This window comes from Heptranchias perlo, chromosome 14 (assembly GCF_035084215.1).
Source record: "Heptranchias perlo isolate sHepPer1 chromosome 14, sHepPer1.hap1, whole genome shotgun sequence".
Lineage (NCBI taxonomy): Eukaryota > Metazoa > Chordata > Chondrichthyes > Hexanchiformes > Hexanchidae > Heptranchias > Heptranchias perlo.
Window position 1 is genome coordinate 17,612,349 of NC_090338.1, and position 18,329 is coordinate 17,630,677.

The window sequence follows — 18,329 nt, forward strand, 5'->3', positions numbered from 1 at the left end:
CGCACAGCAGCTGGCCAGCCTCTCAATCTAGCTGGGAAATGGAGACAAGATATTTAAATGAGATCCTGCCGTTACCTTCGGCAGGACCTCCGGGTTACCCGCTTGACTGCCTCTCGCTCCTTCCTCGCTTCCCTGTAAATATCGGGCCCGTGTGTTTGTATTTGTTTTTACATCCACACAGCTGCATTGGTATGAAACTAATTTTTTATTCCTTCTTTTCCTAGTTTCTCCTCTTTTCTTCCCACCTCTCCTGGATACAGTTCCACTGGTAACAGCATCTGTCTAGTACCTCAAATAACCATTCTTCATATTTGATCCTGGACGTTGAGTATTGACATGCTATCAATTGAGAGGGGAAGGACATCACAAGTAAGTCCTCCTCTGATGTCTGCACACATTCACTTTGCAAGAGGAGTCACTGGATAGCAATCAGGAGCAGGAACTCTTCTTTTCCCGATGGGAAACACTGAGGCTGATAACAGTGCCCATCCCACAAACACCAACTGTGATCAATTAATTCAGCATAGGCCACAGGGCTGGGATTGTCATCCGTCTACTGCTGCGTAAACACCGGAACTTCAACCCAGTTACCTAGGTCCAGGTTCGGCCCGTATGTACGATGGGCTCCCAGCGGGATTCCCACCAGCGAGAGGAAGTCTGCCAGAGCCTGATGCTGCAGCATCAGAAGTGGCCAGCATTTCATGGCCAGGCTCTGGTAAGAAGTGGCCAGGCAGCGAAAGGGGAAGACGTGCCAAGGTGACACGAAGGTCGTCAGACCGGAATGGAAGGAGAGGAGGTCACTACAAGGCCCTTTCCCTGTATTGGGGGGGTGGGGGACCTCAGGATCTTGACTGCCACCTCCCAGCACCACGAAGCAGTGGTAACCGGGCGATCAGGAGGGAAACCGTTGGGGACCAGGCCCCCCCTCCCCCATCACCACTGCCATTTGTATGGGGTGGGGTGGGGAAGGGGTGGTCAGCAGTCCCAGTGGAGATGGGAGGAGATAAATTCTGGTTGGTGCGGTGAGCACCAACACCTACATTTTGTGTCATTCTCCAGGCTGGACCACAAAGGAGAATCCTGGCCCAGTAATCAAACCTGCGACTGTTTTTGGTCTGTACGGTTCAACAGCACCTGATAGTCCATTTGCTCACTGAGCCACAGTGCAGCAAAGAATCTTATTCACAAAAAGTTTATTTAAAGTTTCTGATTGTTCATCATTGTTGACTCTGCTCTGAAAGTGGAGTAAATGACACCACCATGTATAATCAGTGCCCATTTTACTTTGTTTTGTTAAGTTCAATGGTGGTATTCAAATGCACTGACTGCAGGAGCAGGAATGTCACACAAAGATCATTAAGGCAAGTCCAGATGAAGGAGGCCATCGAGCCCATCTAGCTCCTCTTCGCATAGAAATCTATGATTTAAATCCTTCAGTCACAGCGTCTAACTGCTTCTTGAATAATTTCACAGTTTTTACCTCCACTAGGTAACCATTCTGGGTATGAATCGCTCTGTGAAACTGTCAGCTTCAGTCGGTGGTGTCCAAAGTCAATTCCAGCAACATCTTACTGAATCAGCTTCTCAGTTTCCACACAGGAAGAAAATGAGAACCCAAACGCATTCTTTGCCATTGCAAACTTATCAATGTCCTGGGTACTATCAACTGCATCAAGATACCCATTCCTGTATCCTATCTCAGAATTCACATGCCGATTGCAACAGGCACATTTTGATACTATCGGAGTTCCGGGAATACCTTGCAAAAGCCTGTTGATTTTTCAGACGAACTTTCAAGTCCTCATTTTCTTGCTGAAGGGTTTTTACCTTCTCCTCAAGTAAGCTATTTATTTCAACCTAATGAACAACCAAGGGCAAAAAAATCTTTGTATTAGTCACAAAATCAAACTACAGCTAATAAAAAAAAATCAGTTCTTATGACAAACCATAGTTCCGTTCATACTGACAAATAAATGAATGTACCAGATTCTCCATCTGTAACACTTTCTTATCCAGCTGGTGGATTCGTTCATTCTTCATCTCCACCACAAAATGTAAACTCTCCAGTTCCTGTTCCCAGAATAGGTTCGGTGGCCGTGAGTCCTGCAGTTTAAAGTACAGAGTTCTAAAGGGTTAGATGGTCATTGTGAGATCAAAATGAAACATATAGCAAATTTTTACCTGTTTTTAATTTATTCAGGGAAAATTGCAAAGCCGAATTGTTTCTTGGGTGCACATATCTTCAGTGAGGCCTAAAAGGCCTTCACTGCTTCTGTCTCCCTTGCAGTGAGCTTCTGACCACCTGTCTTGTCTGTAGGAAGGAATATAGGAACAGAAGTAGGCCATTCAGCCCCTCGAGCCTATTCCGTGATTCAATTAGATCATAGCTGATTTGTAGCTTAAATCCATCTACCCGCCTTGGTTCTGTAACCCTTAATACACTTCACAGTATCAGGAGGCCATTCGGCCCACCGTGCCTGTGCGAGCTCTTTGAAAGAGCTATCCAATTAGTCTCACTCCCCTGCTCTTTCCCCATAGCCCTGCAAATTTTTTCCCTTCAAGTATTTATCCAATTCCCTTTTGAAAGTTATTATTGAATCTGCTTCCTCTACCCTTTCAGACAATGCATTCCAGATCATTACAACTCGCTGCATAAAAAAAATGCCTCTGTTTTTTTTGCCAATCACCTTAAATCTGTGTCTTCTGGTTACCGACCCTTCAGCCACTGCCACTGGAAACAGCTTCTCCTTATTTACTTTATCAAAACCGTTGATGATTTTGAACACCTCTATCAAATCTCCCCTTAACCTTCTCTGTTCCAAGGAGAACAATCCCAGCTTCTCCAGTTTCTCCACAAAACTGAAGTTCACTAGAGTGGTACCACAATACTGCAGCTGAATTGAACACAATACTCCAGCTGAAGCCTAACCAGTGTTTTATAAAGGTTTAGCATAACTTTCCTGCTTTTGTACTCTATGCCTCTATTAATATAGCTGGGGATCCCATATGTTTTTTTAACTACCTTCTCAACTTGTCCTGCTGCCTTCAAAGATTTGTGTACATACAACCCCCGGTCTCTCTGTTCCAGTACCCCCTTTAAAATTGTTCCATTTAGTTTATATTGCCTCTCATTCTTCCTACCAAAATGTATCACTTCACACTTCTCTGCATTAAATTTCATCTGCCATGTGTTTGCGCATTTCACCAGTCTCTCTATGTCCTCCTGAAGTATGTTACTATCCTCCACATTGTTTACCATATTTCCGAACAAAAATCTATCAATCTCAGTATGGAAATTTTCAATTGCCCTAGCCTCAGCAGCTTTTTGGGGGAGAGAGTTCCAGATTTTCACTACCCTTTGTGTGAGTAGTGCTTCCTGATATCAGCCCTGAGCAGCCTAGCTCTAATTTTAAGGTTATGCCCCTTTGTTCTGGACTCCCTCACCAGAAGAAATAGTTTTTCTCTATCTGCCCTATCAACTCCTTTAATCATTTTCAACACCTCAATTAGATCACCCCTTAATCTTCTATACTCAAGTGAATACAAGCCTAGTCTAGGCAACCTGGCCTCATTATGTAACCCTTTCTGCCTGGTATCATTCTGCTGAATCTGCATTGCACCCCCTCTAAGGCGAATATATCCTTCCTGAGGTGCGGTGCCCAGAACTGAACGCAGAACTCCAGATGAGGTCTAACCCTGTGTATGACTAGAGGAGAAAATTCACCGGTCCCGTGCTTGAAGGCAGCGCAGGCCAGAGAATCGGCATTTCACTGTTGCAGACTTATCTTCAAACCTGTCCTTCCTTTGAGCGGGGTTCCCCACGGACATCATGGGATTGGTGAATCTACTCATATGTTTGCAACATTGATAGGAATATGGGGACATAGGAATTGCTAGACAAAAAAAATGTCCATCTCATTTTCTTTTATCAGGTACTGAGTTCCATTTGACCATTTAAAGACTGCTGTGCTGTCCACTGCCCATCTATCCTTCCAAGAATGCACCTGAACACACTAATGTCACCAGAATAGGTACATAGGAATTGCTGGACGAGAAAAGACCAAGGTCCATCTAGTTCACCATCCTGGTAGTCGAATGATACAATGATAATTGAGTTGTTGACTAATCTTAGCAATCTATCTCTATCAATTAGTCTACAACAGACCCAGATATGACATGAGAAAATTTCAGTGGTGGAAAGCTTTGGGCACCATAGGACCAAAGTCACCTGTTCCTCTCAAACATGCTACACTTACCACATGTCACGTCTCAAATTACTCTACTCTATCCCAAAATCTACCTAATTTGAATGAATCATTACTAACTGCTTCCACTGATTGTCCACTCACTCATTGAAATATTGCTCCCGAAGATTCGTTTTGAATTTACCTCCTTTCAAGCGCAGGCCATGTCCTCTTATTCTACTGTTCTGCACAAGGTGAAATAGCTTGTTATGGTCAATATTATCTAGTCCCTTTGGAATTCTAAAAACAATAATCATATCAACTCTCAACCTTCTCTTTTCCAGTGAGAACATGCCTGAAGAAGTATTCTCAGTGTGTGGCAAAGTTGTAAGGGTAGAACTTCTGATCGTAAAGTTAAAATAAACAGATTAATTTCTGATAAACTTAGTGCATAAAGGAAGGTAAAACATTGTTAAGCATTTTTACATGAAATTTGCTGATCTGAAGTTTTACCCTCTGATGTATGACTTATTCCAGTCAGAACTATTTAATTCACATGCATAAAACTTTAAATACCTGATTGTCTTTACTGAGATCTCTTCTTAATATTGCATCTTCAATTTTCTTTGTCTTCTTTTGAAATGAGTTGACTTGGGTAGTAAGCTCTTCTATTCTCTCCTTTATTAGAACATCAATAGTGAACTGGATCAGAATTATGTCATTATTGAGACCAAATAACCAGAATAAGAATATTTCAGATGTTCAGACTAGAATGAATAGAATGTTTTGTATTTTTTTAAATGGTTTTAAAGAAATCTCCCTCAGAAGTATCTCCCTGATCTGACTGTTTGCTTGTTCTCTTCCATTAGAAACCAACTTGAGAAACCCACCCCCTGCCCACCCCACTTAATGGCTCAGCAAATCTATCCAGTAAGTAGTTGAACCATACAAAGCAGGCAGGTCCCTGTTTTGACCCCCACCCAGTCTGTGCTGAGTTAGCTGATGTCTACTGGCCAGTTTTAGGAGTGTTACAATTGACTTCAATGCCCTTGCATTGAGGAGGGGAAAATCGTCCAGGGTTTCCACTCCTGATCGCTATTAGTGATACCTTTCGATAGTGGAGGTTGAGTGAAGACGGGATCTGCTTTGGTTTTCATTCCTCGATGAACACATACCGTCTTCCAGTACTCACTGTCTAAGCCCATGCATGAATAATGGGAACCTGGACAAGGTACTGGAGGGCAGCCTGGACTCCAACAAGTAATTAGCTTCTCCAGGAGAGGAGGGGAGGGCAGGCCAGAAAAATGATGAGAGGATAGATAGATAAAAAATAAACTAACCTGAAGGCACGTATTAGCTTTCCCAAAGGATTCAGTCAAGGATTTCTTCTCCTGTTTATGTAATTTTATGAGCCCTAGTAAAAGCAAGAATAGCCCCACAGATTATAGGACAGCAGCACTGAAAATATGATTTTGAATTTTAAACATAATTGATTCAAGCTATTAAATTAGTGCCTCTTATATAAGCATAACATTCTTGATCAACAACTAAATCAAACGATTTGCAGACTAGAGTACTGTGAGTTATAATAATGGGGTCTTGGTTCAAATCCAGCCCACACAAAGGGGATGCCACCTAGTTTCCCCATCCCTTCTGTCTGGTTTCAAATTGAATCTACGTCCCAGACCTAGCTGGTCGGTATTAAGTATACTCTGTCCTCCAATCTCCAATAGAGGATGAAGAACTTCATCTCATTTGGATGCGATCGGTTCAATCCCAGAGCTGGCAGGTTAGTACTGAGCACAATGTACCACCTAAGCTCCATTACAGGGAAATGATCTTCATGCCTTCCATCTGGGATAAATTGACATCTAGGTTCAAGAGGTGACATAGAGGATGTGCATTGTGGTTTACTAAAAATAAAGTACTGAGTGGAACCAGCTACATAACTTAGGTGCAATGCAGGGTAGCCTCATTATGCCCCTTTTATCCAAATCATAACACTGTTGCATTGTTTATTCATTACTAATACAGAATTATAGAATGATACAGCACAGAAGGAGGCCATTCAGCCCATTGTGCCTGTGCCAGCTCTTTGAAAGAGCTATCCAATTAGTCCCACTCCCTTGGTCTTTCCCCATAGCTCTGCAAATGTTTCCATTCCAAGTATTCATCCAAGTCCCTTTTGAAAGTTATTATTGAATCTGCTTCCACCACCCTTTCAGGCAGTGCATTCCAGATCATAACAATTGGCTGCGGAATTTTTTTTTGCGCAAACAGATGCACGTACAATTTACATGCAGTGTGAGGGAGATTATCCTGCCATTGCTTGAGGTCCTGCACACTTGTCAGTTACCAGTTTGATGGCAGTGCTTGTTGGTGAGGTCACAGAGCTGTAATAAATGAGGGGAAATTGGAACGGCACCATTTTGTGTGTGTGTGTATGTGTGTGTGTGTGTGGGGGGGAGGTGGGGGGTGAAGTGGGGGGTGGGGAGGTGGGGGGGAGGTGAAGGGTGAAGTGGGGGTTGTGGGTGGGTGAGAGGGGGAGGTTGCTGCATTGATATTTTGAAGTTCTTGGTCTTACAGTTACTGAAAGTTTTCATTGTGAATTTTTGACTTTAGACGTGAAGTTTAGATTCTGAATAATCATAACGCTCATCAAAAACTGTCAACTAAAAAACTTCAGAATAAACTTCATCGAGAAGAAATTTTTATTGTTCTTGTGGACTAATCACCTTTCGAGGAGAAAAAAAGCCAGAAGGCCAGGTGTTTCTCGTGAGTAGGTCTTTTAAAAAAAATGTCATGATCAATTTTCTCTTCTTTCTTGTCCTGAAGGCACTGATGCTTTGCTGAGGTATTGTTCCATTGGGACTGGGTGCCATCTGGCAGCTTACCCACTTGGCCATTATTCATGTGTGAGCCTGAACAATGAATGTTGGAAGGCTACTAACGTGGATGCATATCGGCCAAGCCCACTTTTGTTCTCATCCGATGTCCACACATGCACACTTCCAGCATGGGTCACTGGACAAGGACCAACAGCCCTGGCTAATTTTCTCCTCCTTAACCGAGAGACACTGAGCCCAATTGTTGCGTTCCCTCCCCTATTGCCTGGCTGATGTCAACTAATCAGCAAAGACTGGGGATCATACTTGGGACTGTCCAGGTCTGCATACTTGTTGGATAAACTTACTGAGCCATCAAGAAAGCATGTGAGTGTGTAGTTTGAATACATTGCTTTGTCTAATGAATGTTTACATTGAATGATCCAGCAATCATCACAGAATTAATAATTTATATCTTTTAAATTTCAATTTTCTGCACTCTTCTCTCCTCATCAACTAAAGGAGCTGGTTGATATCTACACCACCAGCAATCAGAAGCAGGAACCCAGGCTGATCTTTCTCCACTCTATCTCAGGGATGCTGAAGCTAATTGTAGTGTACTTCTTGTTACCCCAGTTAAGAGCACCTAATTCAGCACTCCTGGGCCCTTCCTGGTCTGTATGTGCTGGACTGGGCCACTGGGAAATTCCAGCAATCATCATCTTGATCGGATACAGTGATTTTTTTTAAGGTATTTTTATTTGTCAGCCTTTGCTCAGAAGTATCATTCTTGCTTCTGAGTTAGAAGATCATAGGTTCAAGCCCCACTCTGGAGACCTGAGCAAATAGTCTGTGCTTGACACTTCAGTGCAGTACTGAGGGAATGTTGCACTGTTGGAGGTGCCACCTTTCAGATGAAACATTAAACTGTGGCCCTGCCTGCTCTCTCAGATATGCATAAAATATCATATGGTATATTTGAAGACGAGCAGGGGAATTTACCTGGACAATATTTATCCCTCAACCAACATCACTAAAACAGATTTTTCTGGTCATTTTCTTCATTGCTGTGTGCAAAATGGCTGTCATGTTTATTACATTACAACAGGGACTACATTTCAAAAGTACTTCAATGGCTGTAGAAGCGCTTTGGGACATACTGAGGTGGTGAAAGGAGCTATATAAATGTAAGTTCTTTTTTTGTAAATTGTCTTTTGCTGAGTACAACTTGTTCTATTGTCCGATTTTATATTCTGTAGTGATTTGCGCAGTCATTTATACAGTAATTTACTTTGGTGGGATTACACTTTCATTTAGTACAAATTGCTTGCAGACTGAGTAGTTTTTATCTTTTCGTTGGTCTGCTTTCATTTATTTTTGATTAGTATTACAGGATCTTTAACATCCACCAAAGCAGGTAGTCGGGGCCTTGGTTTAACATCTCTGCAGAAGGACTGGTTCTCCAACAGTGCTGCATTCCATCCCTGGTACACTGCAATGTTGCCCCAGATTAGGTGCTGAAGTTTTGGAGTGGGGCTTCAACACATAGTTTTGTGGCCCAGATGTGAGATTCAAAGAACATGCATTTATATGGTGCCTTTCATGACCTCAGGACATCCCAAAGCACTTTACAGCCAATGAAGAACTTTTGAAGTGTGGTCACCGTTGGAATGTAGGAAAAACAGCAGCCAATTTGCTCACAAACTCCCACGATCATCTGTTTTAGGGATATATGTTGGCCAGGATACCAGAAGAACTCCACTGTTCTTCAAACAGTGCCATGGGATCTTTTACATCCATCTGAGAGGCCTTAGTGTAACACTTCATTTGAAAAGCAGCAGCACTTCCTCATTACTGCACTGAAGTGGCAGCCTAGATTATGCTCATAACTACTCTGGAGTAGGACCTGAACCCACAACCTTCTGACAATAAGGCAAGCAGGTTATAACTGAGCCACAGCTGACACCAAGACTGCTACCAACTGATCCAAGACGACTCCCTAGGGGTAATTTTGCAAGGCTGTCCTTCCCAGCACAGAGCAGCAATTGCGAGTTGGAAAATCAGGGCTACAATGTTGTAGCCCCATCTCCGCTACTGTGCTTGATGCTAGTGCGGTTCCATTCTGGGAGCAAAGTCTCACAAAATTACCCCCAACTAGGGCTTATTGTCTGGGTTTAGGGGTTTGGACATTTATAATAAGAAATACTGCGTGATTCATAGTCTTGTTCATTACATGCGCGGCTACTGGCTCTCCAGCCTTCTGTCCTGTTGCAAAAGCTCTTGCTTTGATTATTCAAGTAACCTTTGGCTTTGTGCCAATTCTTGTTTTGGGTGTGTCTATTTCAAGTGCCTCTGTCCATTTTCATCTCTATTTAAAGGGTCCGCGATACCTCGCATTCCAAAATCTAATTTAGCCACATTGTGTGAATGAGTGCTTGTGGATTATGGTGTCCCAGTTGTTCTGTTTTGTACAATTTGTCTGTGATTCCCTCTAGCATTTTTGACAGTGTTAGGTTGTGTCAATTTACCATCTGTTTTAGTTGTCTTTGTTTCCGTTCAATTCTCCCAGTTTTGTAAAGGGGATCTGTACCCAGTGGGGTAATTTTCACCTTTACCGTTTAGAAGTAAATTGGCAGAGTGGATCGCCTGCCTGTTATAGAACCCGCCAGATTTTTCATTTGAAAATTACCCCCATTGTATATTGGTAGTTGTAAAATGTCATTGATGCTTAGCATATATGATCAGTGTACACTGAGTTCAAATTAAGTTCTATCTCGCTCTTTTACTGACAGATCAAATCTTTATTTCAATTATGTTGAGCTCACTGAGACACAGTGGGGCAGATTTTCCTTCTTAGATTTTAAAATTCTCACCCTTGTTTTCAAATCCCTCCACGGCCTCACCCCTCCCTATCTCTGTAACCTCCTCCAGCAGTACAACTCTCTGAGATCTCTGTGCTCCTCCAATTCTGCCCTCTTGCGCATCCACGATTTTCATCGCTCCACCATTGGTGGCCTTATCTTCAGCTGCCGAGGCCCTAAGCTCTGGAATTTCTTCCCTTTATCTCCCCGGCTCTACCACTCTCCTCCTTTTAAGATGTTCTTTAAAACCTATCTCTTTGACCAAGCTTTTGGTCACCTGTCCTAATATCTCCTTATGTTGCTCAGTGTCAAATTTCGATTGGTAACGCTCCCGTGTAGCGCCTTGGGACGTTTTACTACATTAAAAACGCTACATAAATGTAACTTGTTGTAATGCTTGGGTGTAAAGCACTGCATGGATCGAGAACACATAGAAATTAGAGAGTGGAGAATGGCACACTCTTAATGCAGCTCAGCCAATTTTCTGTCTATTCAAAATAATTGATGGACTGAATTACAGGGCTGCAATCATCAACACCTAATTTTCCTCTACTCAATCCACCCAACAACAATTTATGCCCAAATGTTAAGAGGAAAATCTACCCCATCGTGTGTGCTTGACTATTGCCTCGCGTTGGTTGTATAGTAGTTGATGAGAAATTAATTTGGGCCTTCCTTTTGGGATTTCAGGTTAGGCCATTGTTAAGAAATTTGCTAAATGTGAAACTGAGGCATACAGACCAGAAAAGTCCCAGGTTCAATCCGTGATCTGCAGTGAATTAGTTGTTCTTGTGCAGAAGGTGAGGTAGGGGTGCTACGAATGACCTCTGTGCCTTTAAGCTATGCAAGAGAAGAATCGGCTCGGGTTCTCACTTGTGATTGCTATTCACTGACCCCTGCTGGAAAGAGTGTGTATGTCGACATTGAGAAGAGGATTGGGTTCAGTTGTGATACCTAGGATGGTTGATTAATCTGTTGACTCTCATTGTCTAGGTTAGCATGTGAAGAATATTTATTGGGGTTTGGTAATGGAGGGCGTCTGATTCTCATGAATCTGTACCCCAGTCAATGGGCTAGAATTTACAGTCAAAATAAGTGTGGCTAATGGCGCCCACTGTTATTTATGAACAAATCGGACAGCAACTTCCGGCGAGGACACACGCGCAGTTAAATGCGAAAATCCAAAGTTGTTGTCTGACATGTGCTGCCCCGCCATCAGCTTTGCGAAAATGGTATCTCACCATTCGGCTCACCATTCAAATACATTGCACGGCGTTGAGTTCCTGAACTTACGTGGTAGATATGGCTTAAAATCGCCGCAGAAAGTTAAGGCTGGACTGAGGTGACGCAAGGACCCTGTCTTGCCAACATTTAATTAAGCCTGGATTCAGACGGAGGGAGCTTTTTAGCTGTCAGAGACTTGTAGGAAATGTCCGAGAGCCGGGTGTCAGATATTTTCATCTTTTTTTCACAAAAAGCTGCCTGAGATGTAGCTGACCGTGCCAAGGATCTTTGATGCTGGTCGGTGGAGTTACGGTAGCAAGCTGCGAAACCGCTTTCCGCCTCCTATCTCCACAGTCCTAAGGTTAACTGTGTTTGTTCCACAACTGGTGCTAGGGTGGATGAAGGAGCCAGTTAATACCAGAACGACCTCTGTTGGACACCGGGAAGCCGAATGGCGGCCCCTAAAACCCAGCGAGGTCGGTCAATTGAAAATGTGGGGAAGAGTGCCACCATCTGCGGATGCACAGTTGGGCTTGCCTGGCTTTGCTGTTTCCAACACAGCAGTTCCCCACTGCTGGTCTTCCCCGGTCGGAGGCTTATATCTCTGGCTTGCCTAGTCCGATTTCCTCCAGGCATGGCTTGTTCAAAAGAGCTCAGGCAGGCACGTCGAACGCTAAGCGGGAATAACTTTGTGAGGGAACATCGGATTTCCTCGCGGTAAAGAGCTGGCTAATATGCACTGGGCAGTACCAATGAGCCCAGGCTGTGACTTTGTTCAACAGAGTTGCAATAGAATGACGGAAGACCGCTTTCCGTCCTCTAGCTCCGTGGGCCTGAGGTCGACCGACTTCGGTGCACAACTGGGGCTAGACTGGGCGAAGGGGCACTGAACGGTGCCAGAATGACCTCCGACAGAAGCCGAACGAAAGAGTCCGAAATCGAGCGTTGTCTATCAAACTAAAATGCGGGGAATATTGCTGCCACCTGACGATGTGTGATTAGACTTTTTTGGTCGATTCCAGACACCGATCAGATGCCTTGTAGAGGGCGCTGCGCTGTTTTGATCTCCTGTTGTCAGCAACTTGCCGTGCAAAACCCCATGGGCAAATACAAGTCTAACGAGCGGCAAGTGCCACTTGTTCATCGCTCACAGTAACTTCTAGCCTAATCTCTTTGGTGGGGGAGGAAAATTGAGAGGAATACATTTTGTAAAAAGAAAATTGCATCTACTCTGGCGCAAGTTGTTGTTTGGCTGACAGGTGTTGACTGTTCTGGTAGCCAAGAAGACCCTGGTGTACTGTGGGTGTACAAGCTTGTTCCTTCTCAGTAATATGTGTTTAGAACTTTTACATATGTACATCAGATAATTTGTGTCTCTGTTCATATGACACATTTAGCAGCTACATCAATCGTGACGGTAATGGGAAACAAACCACTAAACATAAACCAAGATTACTATGTAAATGTATATCTGTATAAAGAACAGTTTCAAACTGTGTCAGGACACTGACCTGTCATCTCTGGAAACTAGATTCCAGTGAAAAGATTAATCGCTGATATTAATAATTGAGTGAAATTCATTTACAGTTTCAAAAGCTCTTTTAGTGGACATGATGCTATTTTAAAATAGCACCAATCTGGCTGTAAAGGAATCCACCAATCATTGTTTGTTGGGACTGAAAATACAGCGAGTAGCATACTGGAAGGAGAGGAATTCCCTGAGTTTGGGGTTAAGGTAAGCTACAAAGGAATCAGTCATTTTGCATCTCATCCATATTGCCCTGAAGCAGGCTTAGTCAATCTCCATGTCCGCCTTTTCTTTAAATTGCCATGAGTCTTTAATGATGCACCAACCTCTCTCTGAGCAAAGAACCCAATAACTCAATTGGATAAAGGAGGAGAGAGCCGAAGTAGGGGCAGCAGTCAGTGTGTTGCTAGGGTGTTCTAGCCAATCAGAAGGGGCTGTCTGTAATATGGGAATTTTTAGCGGTGGGGATCAGATTGTAGAAAACTTGCCTGCGTTCATGTGATACATGGCGACTCTGCATTCAGGATTCAAATGATCCCTAGGTGCCTGACTACGCATATTCAGTGGAGAAACAAGGAGTTAGATTTTCAACTTGCCCCCTGGCTGTAAAACTGGCATTACGAGCAGCCACCGTTACAGGAACCGCCATATTTTCATTTCCATTGATTACAATGCATATGAAAATTGAACGGTTTCTATAATGTGCGGCCGAGATCTCCTGAAGTTTAAGGGCTTACAATATCGTACCAGATCACAGACTACTGCTTGTTGCCGATAGATGCAAATTGGAAAAATATTTCCTTTATGGAGGATCATGGTGTTTGTGTGGGATGGAGGTGGGGGAGGGTAGAGATGGGGTTGGGGTGTCGGTATGTTGGCTATGTACTGCTTTAGGGCACACAGCCTTGATCAGCTATCAGTTATCACCTCTCAGAAAGGGGAAAATAATCACTGAAGTGGGATGACTCAGTTCTTCACAACTTTCTTTAAAGCATTAGAATCAGTAATCATAAAGCTAAGCATTGTATTTGGTTCTGTTCAAATGGAGTCTAGTACATATACATCACTATAGAAGAACTGTACACGTTTCTGGACTTAAAACACTTTTATGTAGACGGACTTAGATAGCTAATTCTGTTTATGTTAAAGGAGAGATTAATGTTAGTAGGATCGTTGCGGGGGTAGAGTCCTTTAATGTAACTCTGGAAACATGCAAGAGGGTCACCATTTTTAAAATGGGGAAAACCATATCTCAGCCATGGAAGGTGAATCATGTGATAGAATGAGAGTCTGAGACGAGGGATCAGGGTGAAAGAAGGTCAGCCCAGGACAGGTAATGGGTTATGACCGAACGTTGGCCCAGTCTGTGAGGTGGCAGTGGATGTGATAATGTGTCAATCTAGTCCAGGGCAGTAAGTTTTCTTCAGAAAAAAACATGTACGGGTGTGATCTGTTTCAGTTAAGGTTGAATAGTGATATTATGGCCCAACAGATTACTATTACCATGGAAACTGTTACTAAAGCAACTTTTATTAGTCGGGATTACGTCAATAGGTTCTTCTCTTTCCACAGCAAGTATTCAGATATCGCTTTTCCAGTTTATTCCACATGCTACTTGCATTTTACTATTTTTTTCAACAAGTATTGGGTATATTTTTCTATTTTTTTTGTGTTTTTGTTTAAATTATCTGTAAACAAAAGTGCAAATATTTACCTTAGATTTCAAATGCGTTCTTTTATCAGTATTTGACTTGGGAATCATGTGAATGAATAGAGGCCAACTAAGAGTATCATTCAGATGGGGTCTTTAACATTGCAGAATAGGCCTCGCCTTGCCCTCATTCAGAGGAGCATGCATGCACTTATGGGATCGTTACCTGATAATGCAGCCTCACATTCCTCCCTGAGGGCCTTGACATATTCAGAGTGACTGGTTTTCAGTTCCACTATTCTGGAGTCTGACTGCTCTGCTTCTTTCTAAGAATATACAAAACAATTTGTTAATCATCAACTTTTAAACAAATGCTTCCCCTTTGCCAAGGTACATATATGACATAAACCTCATCCAAATAACCAGTTGACGAATCAAGACCTGGACTCATCAAAAGAGGTGAGCTTTGGACATCACTTGTGGACTAGTTGCAAAGATGAACCTAAATCTAGCATCCAAATGCTCGAACTATGGAACACAACTTGAAGTGCCAGTGGTTCTTTCCCAAGATTTTTAGTGTTAGTGAAACATGTCTTTGACCAAGTTCTGATGAAGGATTTATACCCAAAATGTTGTTTGATGGATCTGCGATATATTTCCAGCATTTACTGATATTCCTTAAAGTTTCCTGCATTTGCAGGCTTTTTCTTTATATCTCTTGGGAATAAAATTTAGTCCAGCAAAACAGACACGGCAATCTCCACAGAGAATTCATATAATTGCTGATTGAACACAAACACGTGGCAACATGGGAAGTATTAGTGTGACTGTGACCATGGAGCACTCTCCCTCCCCATCCTCCTCGACTTCATTGCAGCCTTTGACACGGTCAACTGCACAATCTTCCTCCAATGCCTTTCCTCCATTGTCCAGGTCACTGGGATTATCCTCTCTTTCTTCCTTTCTTACCTAACTGATCGTAGCCAAAGCATCTCTAGAAATGGTTATTCTCACCACCTCACACTGTTATCTCCAAGTCCCCATTGGATCTGTCCTAGACTTTTCCTCTTCATTATTTACTGCTGTCTCTTGGCAACATCATCCATAGACAAGGGGCCAGCTTCCACATGTATGCTGATGACACCCACCTCTACCTCTAAGCCATCTCTCTCTACCCCTCCAGTGGCTTTGTATTGTCAAATTGCTTGTCTGATATCCAGTTTTGGATGAGCCACAATTTCCTCCAGTTAAACATTTGGGAAAATTGAGTACAGAAATCAGTATGCTCGATTTGCACAGCACCCAATTTCCTGCTCATTATATAGGATAAGTTAATTAAAATTTACCTCATACAGAGACTATATGAGGTATAGGGCAGAGTGCAGCAGAGGCTACACATTTTCATATCCTCCATAAGCCATTTGCATGTCATCCATAATCCACTAGTAGGATAAACTGAAACTGTTCCCCTGTGTTTAGCCTTTATTTATTTATAATTCAAACCTTTTGCATCAGTTCCTGTTTCAGTTTCTCGATGTCCTCTGTGTGTACATGCTGAAGTTGTTGTTTCTCTGCGCTATGGGTTGAACATAGGTCTTCCCTGAGTTGTGTAAGATCCCTCTCGTGCTCCTCTCTGATCCCTTGCAGCTGTCTTTCATGTCTCTCCAGAAGGGCTGCTTTTGCCTTCTGCAGCTGATCAGAAACATTTGCAGGTAAATCTGAAGGGTAAAAAAAATCAAGATGATTGTTGAATGTTGAAAGCTATTGGAGTAGAGATTTTAATGGATGGCAAATCATGGGCTGTGGTTGTGTAATTTCCTAATATGCAACCCTGGAGTGTCCAAGCAGAAAATCTCCCCTTCCATATCAAGTGATAAGAGTAAGACTACATACTGCAGGCTTTTCTATTGAGCAAGAGAAGATGGAAAATTCATCAGTTGTAAGTAATAACTAATTTAAATTGCTGAATATTCTACGCAGTTTGCTGGTGCTATGGTCCGAGCTAGAAAGTTGAAGTTCGCCAGATTATTGTTTTGATTATTGACTACTGCATTGTTGGTGTGAACAAACTCTTTCAATGCCAGTCATTTCCTGTGGGAGTAGGAGGGAGCGATTTTAACCAACCCACCCGTCTGTTGGGAAATGGACGGGATCAGGTTCCACGCTGGTTTTACACTCTGCCTGATTTTATTCACCATCGAAGTCAATGGGCGGAGTGTAAAACCAGCATTCCATCCAATCCCGTGGGAATCCTGCCCAACAAGTTAGGTTAAATTTACCCCTGCAGTCTCAGTTACTGATAGTGAGGACTGCAGAAAATGCACTCATTCAGAATAGGATCTCTGATGCCTTTTCCGTTAAGCCATGCACTTTGTTCAGAGTGAAATGCCCAATGCTCTTCCTGGGACTGGAACATAGAATCATAAATGTAACCAGGGATTTGGAGCCTCCACACTTTTAGTTTTCCAGCACTGGGTGATGGCACTGCTGCACTGAATGTAGTTATGTTAAATGTAGCAGACTTTTATTGGTGTGGATTACTGTAAAGTCAGAGGGAGATTCCTATATCTTGTACACTTGTGCCTTACTAGAAGGATTATTAATTATCTATAGTCTTGGTATGGTTTAACATCATCTCAATGAATGGCTATACACTGTACAGCATTAAACTATCGTTCTAGCCCTGTCCTTTCAAAACATAATTTTCAATAATCCAAATGGAGAACTACAGAAGTTAAGCTGCTGATTGATAATAAGCTGGGCCTGTTAGCAACTGAAGCTCTGGGCCATGCTGATGTTAGGAATGTGAATTTTTTAATAATATAGACAAAGGCTTCAGTCATGTGCCTATATGCCAAGGATGAATTCTTGGACACGGACTCAAACACTTGCCATTTATTAAAGATTAGACGTTACATACTCACGACCGACACCGGGATTACAAAGGACGCTTTGCTGCACAAGATACTCACATTACAGTCTGGTGAGCTCAACCCTCCAGATGTCTCCCTTCTTCATCTCCCAACCTTTGGCTATGATTTTAACCCATTCATACTGGTTGTAGCTGCACTATTCTGCAGGGATTTGTATTCCATAACCCTTTCCCCACTTCGGTACCAGTCCCCCTAGGCCTGCTAAATGTGTTTGGGTTAGCAAGGCATAAAAAGAGAACTGAGTCTTCAGTGTTGTGATAAAGCAAATCTAAATGTAAACATGTGTCAGCTGGCCCAGAAGCAGGCTGCACATGACCTCTGTACACATTTTCAGCCTTTTGGCCGTCTTTCAAGTTTTTTTTAAACGACGGAAATAATCTCAAAATGGAATATAGTATAGAATATGAGTAATTATTGTGTAAAAATGATTTCTTAACTATTTCTCAATCTTAATCTCTAACACTGAGGGAGACAATTAGGAGAGAAGTGCTTGGGAATCTAAAACTGACAGCGGCAGAGCCAAAGGGAGAGATTAGAGCAGAAAGGTGAGGAGCTAAAGGCAAGTCTTCAGGGAGTTAAGAAGGAAGAAGCAGAAAGATCATAAGGAAATAGAAAGAATCTTTTATACTAGAACACCGAGGGTGTTCAAATTGTGAAGTGCAAACTGAGTATATACAATCATGAAATCGGGACTCAAATAAAGCAGCACAGAAGCAAGAGAAGTAAAAATTGCTGAAAATGAGTAAATACGTTGATGCAGGAGAATCAGGGACGTTAAAGGAGCTATATATCACAAGTAAAATCATTAAAACGTTAGTTATTTGACACATTGCCTGAACAATATGTTAAGAAAAGTAAGTTTTACTCAGTTCTTTTACTGACCTGACCTGACCTGATCTTGTCCTGGTGTTTCAGGATTCCAACCAGCTAGATTATCTGGTTATGCGTTTAATACAGAGCTACAGTAACCTATATTTTTTTAAATACTTGATTTATAAAATAGGGTAAGCATACCGGTGTTTCAATCAAATAAGAGCCTTAGTTAGGTCAAAATTAAAGCATTTAGATACTTGAAAGAACAAATAATTTGACTTAGACTAGTCCAGAAGGAGACGAGATCAGG

General features: G+C 42.4%; 1 protein-coding gene across 1 annotated transcript in view; it reads right to left on the reverse strand.

The window, feature by feature from the left end:
- The window catches only part of LOC137332332 (coiled-coil domain-containing protein 69-like), a 37,197-nt gene that overhangs the window by 2,428 nt on the left and 16,440 nt on the right, over positions 1-18,329 (reverse strand). The window contains exons 3-8 of the mRNA XM_067996081.1: positions 15,777-15,991; positions 14,500-14,599; positions 5,525-5,598; positions 4,761-4,862; positions 1,984-2,103; positions 1,760-1,857 (exon numbers count right to left, since the gene is read on the reverse strand). Coding sequence (XP_067852182.1) covers positions 1,760-1,857; positions 1,984-2,103; positions 4,761-4,862; positions 5,525-5,598; positions 14,500-14,599; positions 15,777-15,991 — 709 coding nt within the window. The remainder of the gene's footprint in view (positions 1-1,759; positions 1,858-1,983; positions 2,104-4,760; positions 4,863-5,524; positions 5,599-14,499; positions 14,600-15,776; positions 15,992-18,329) is intronic.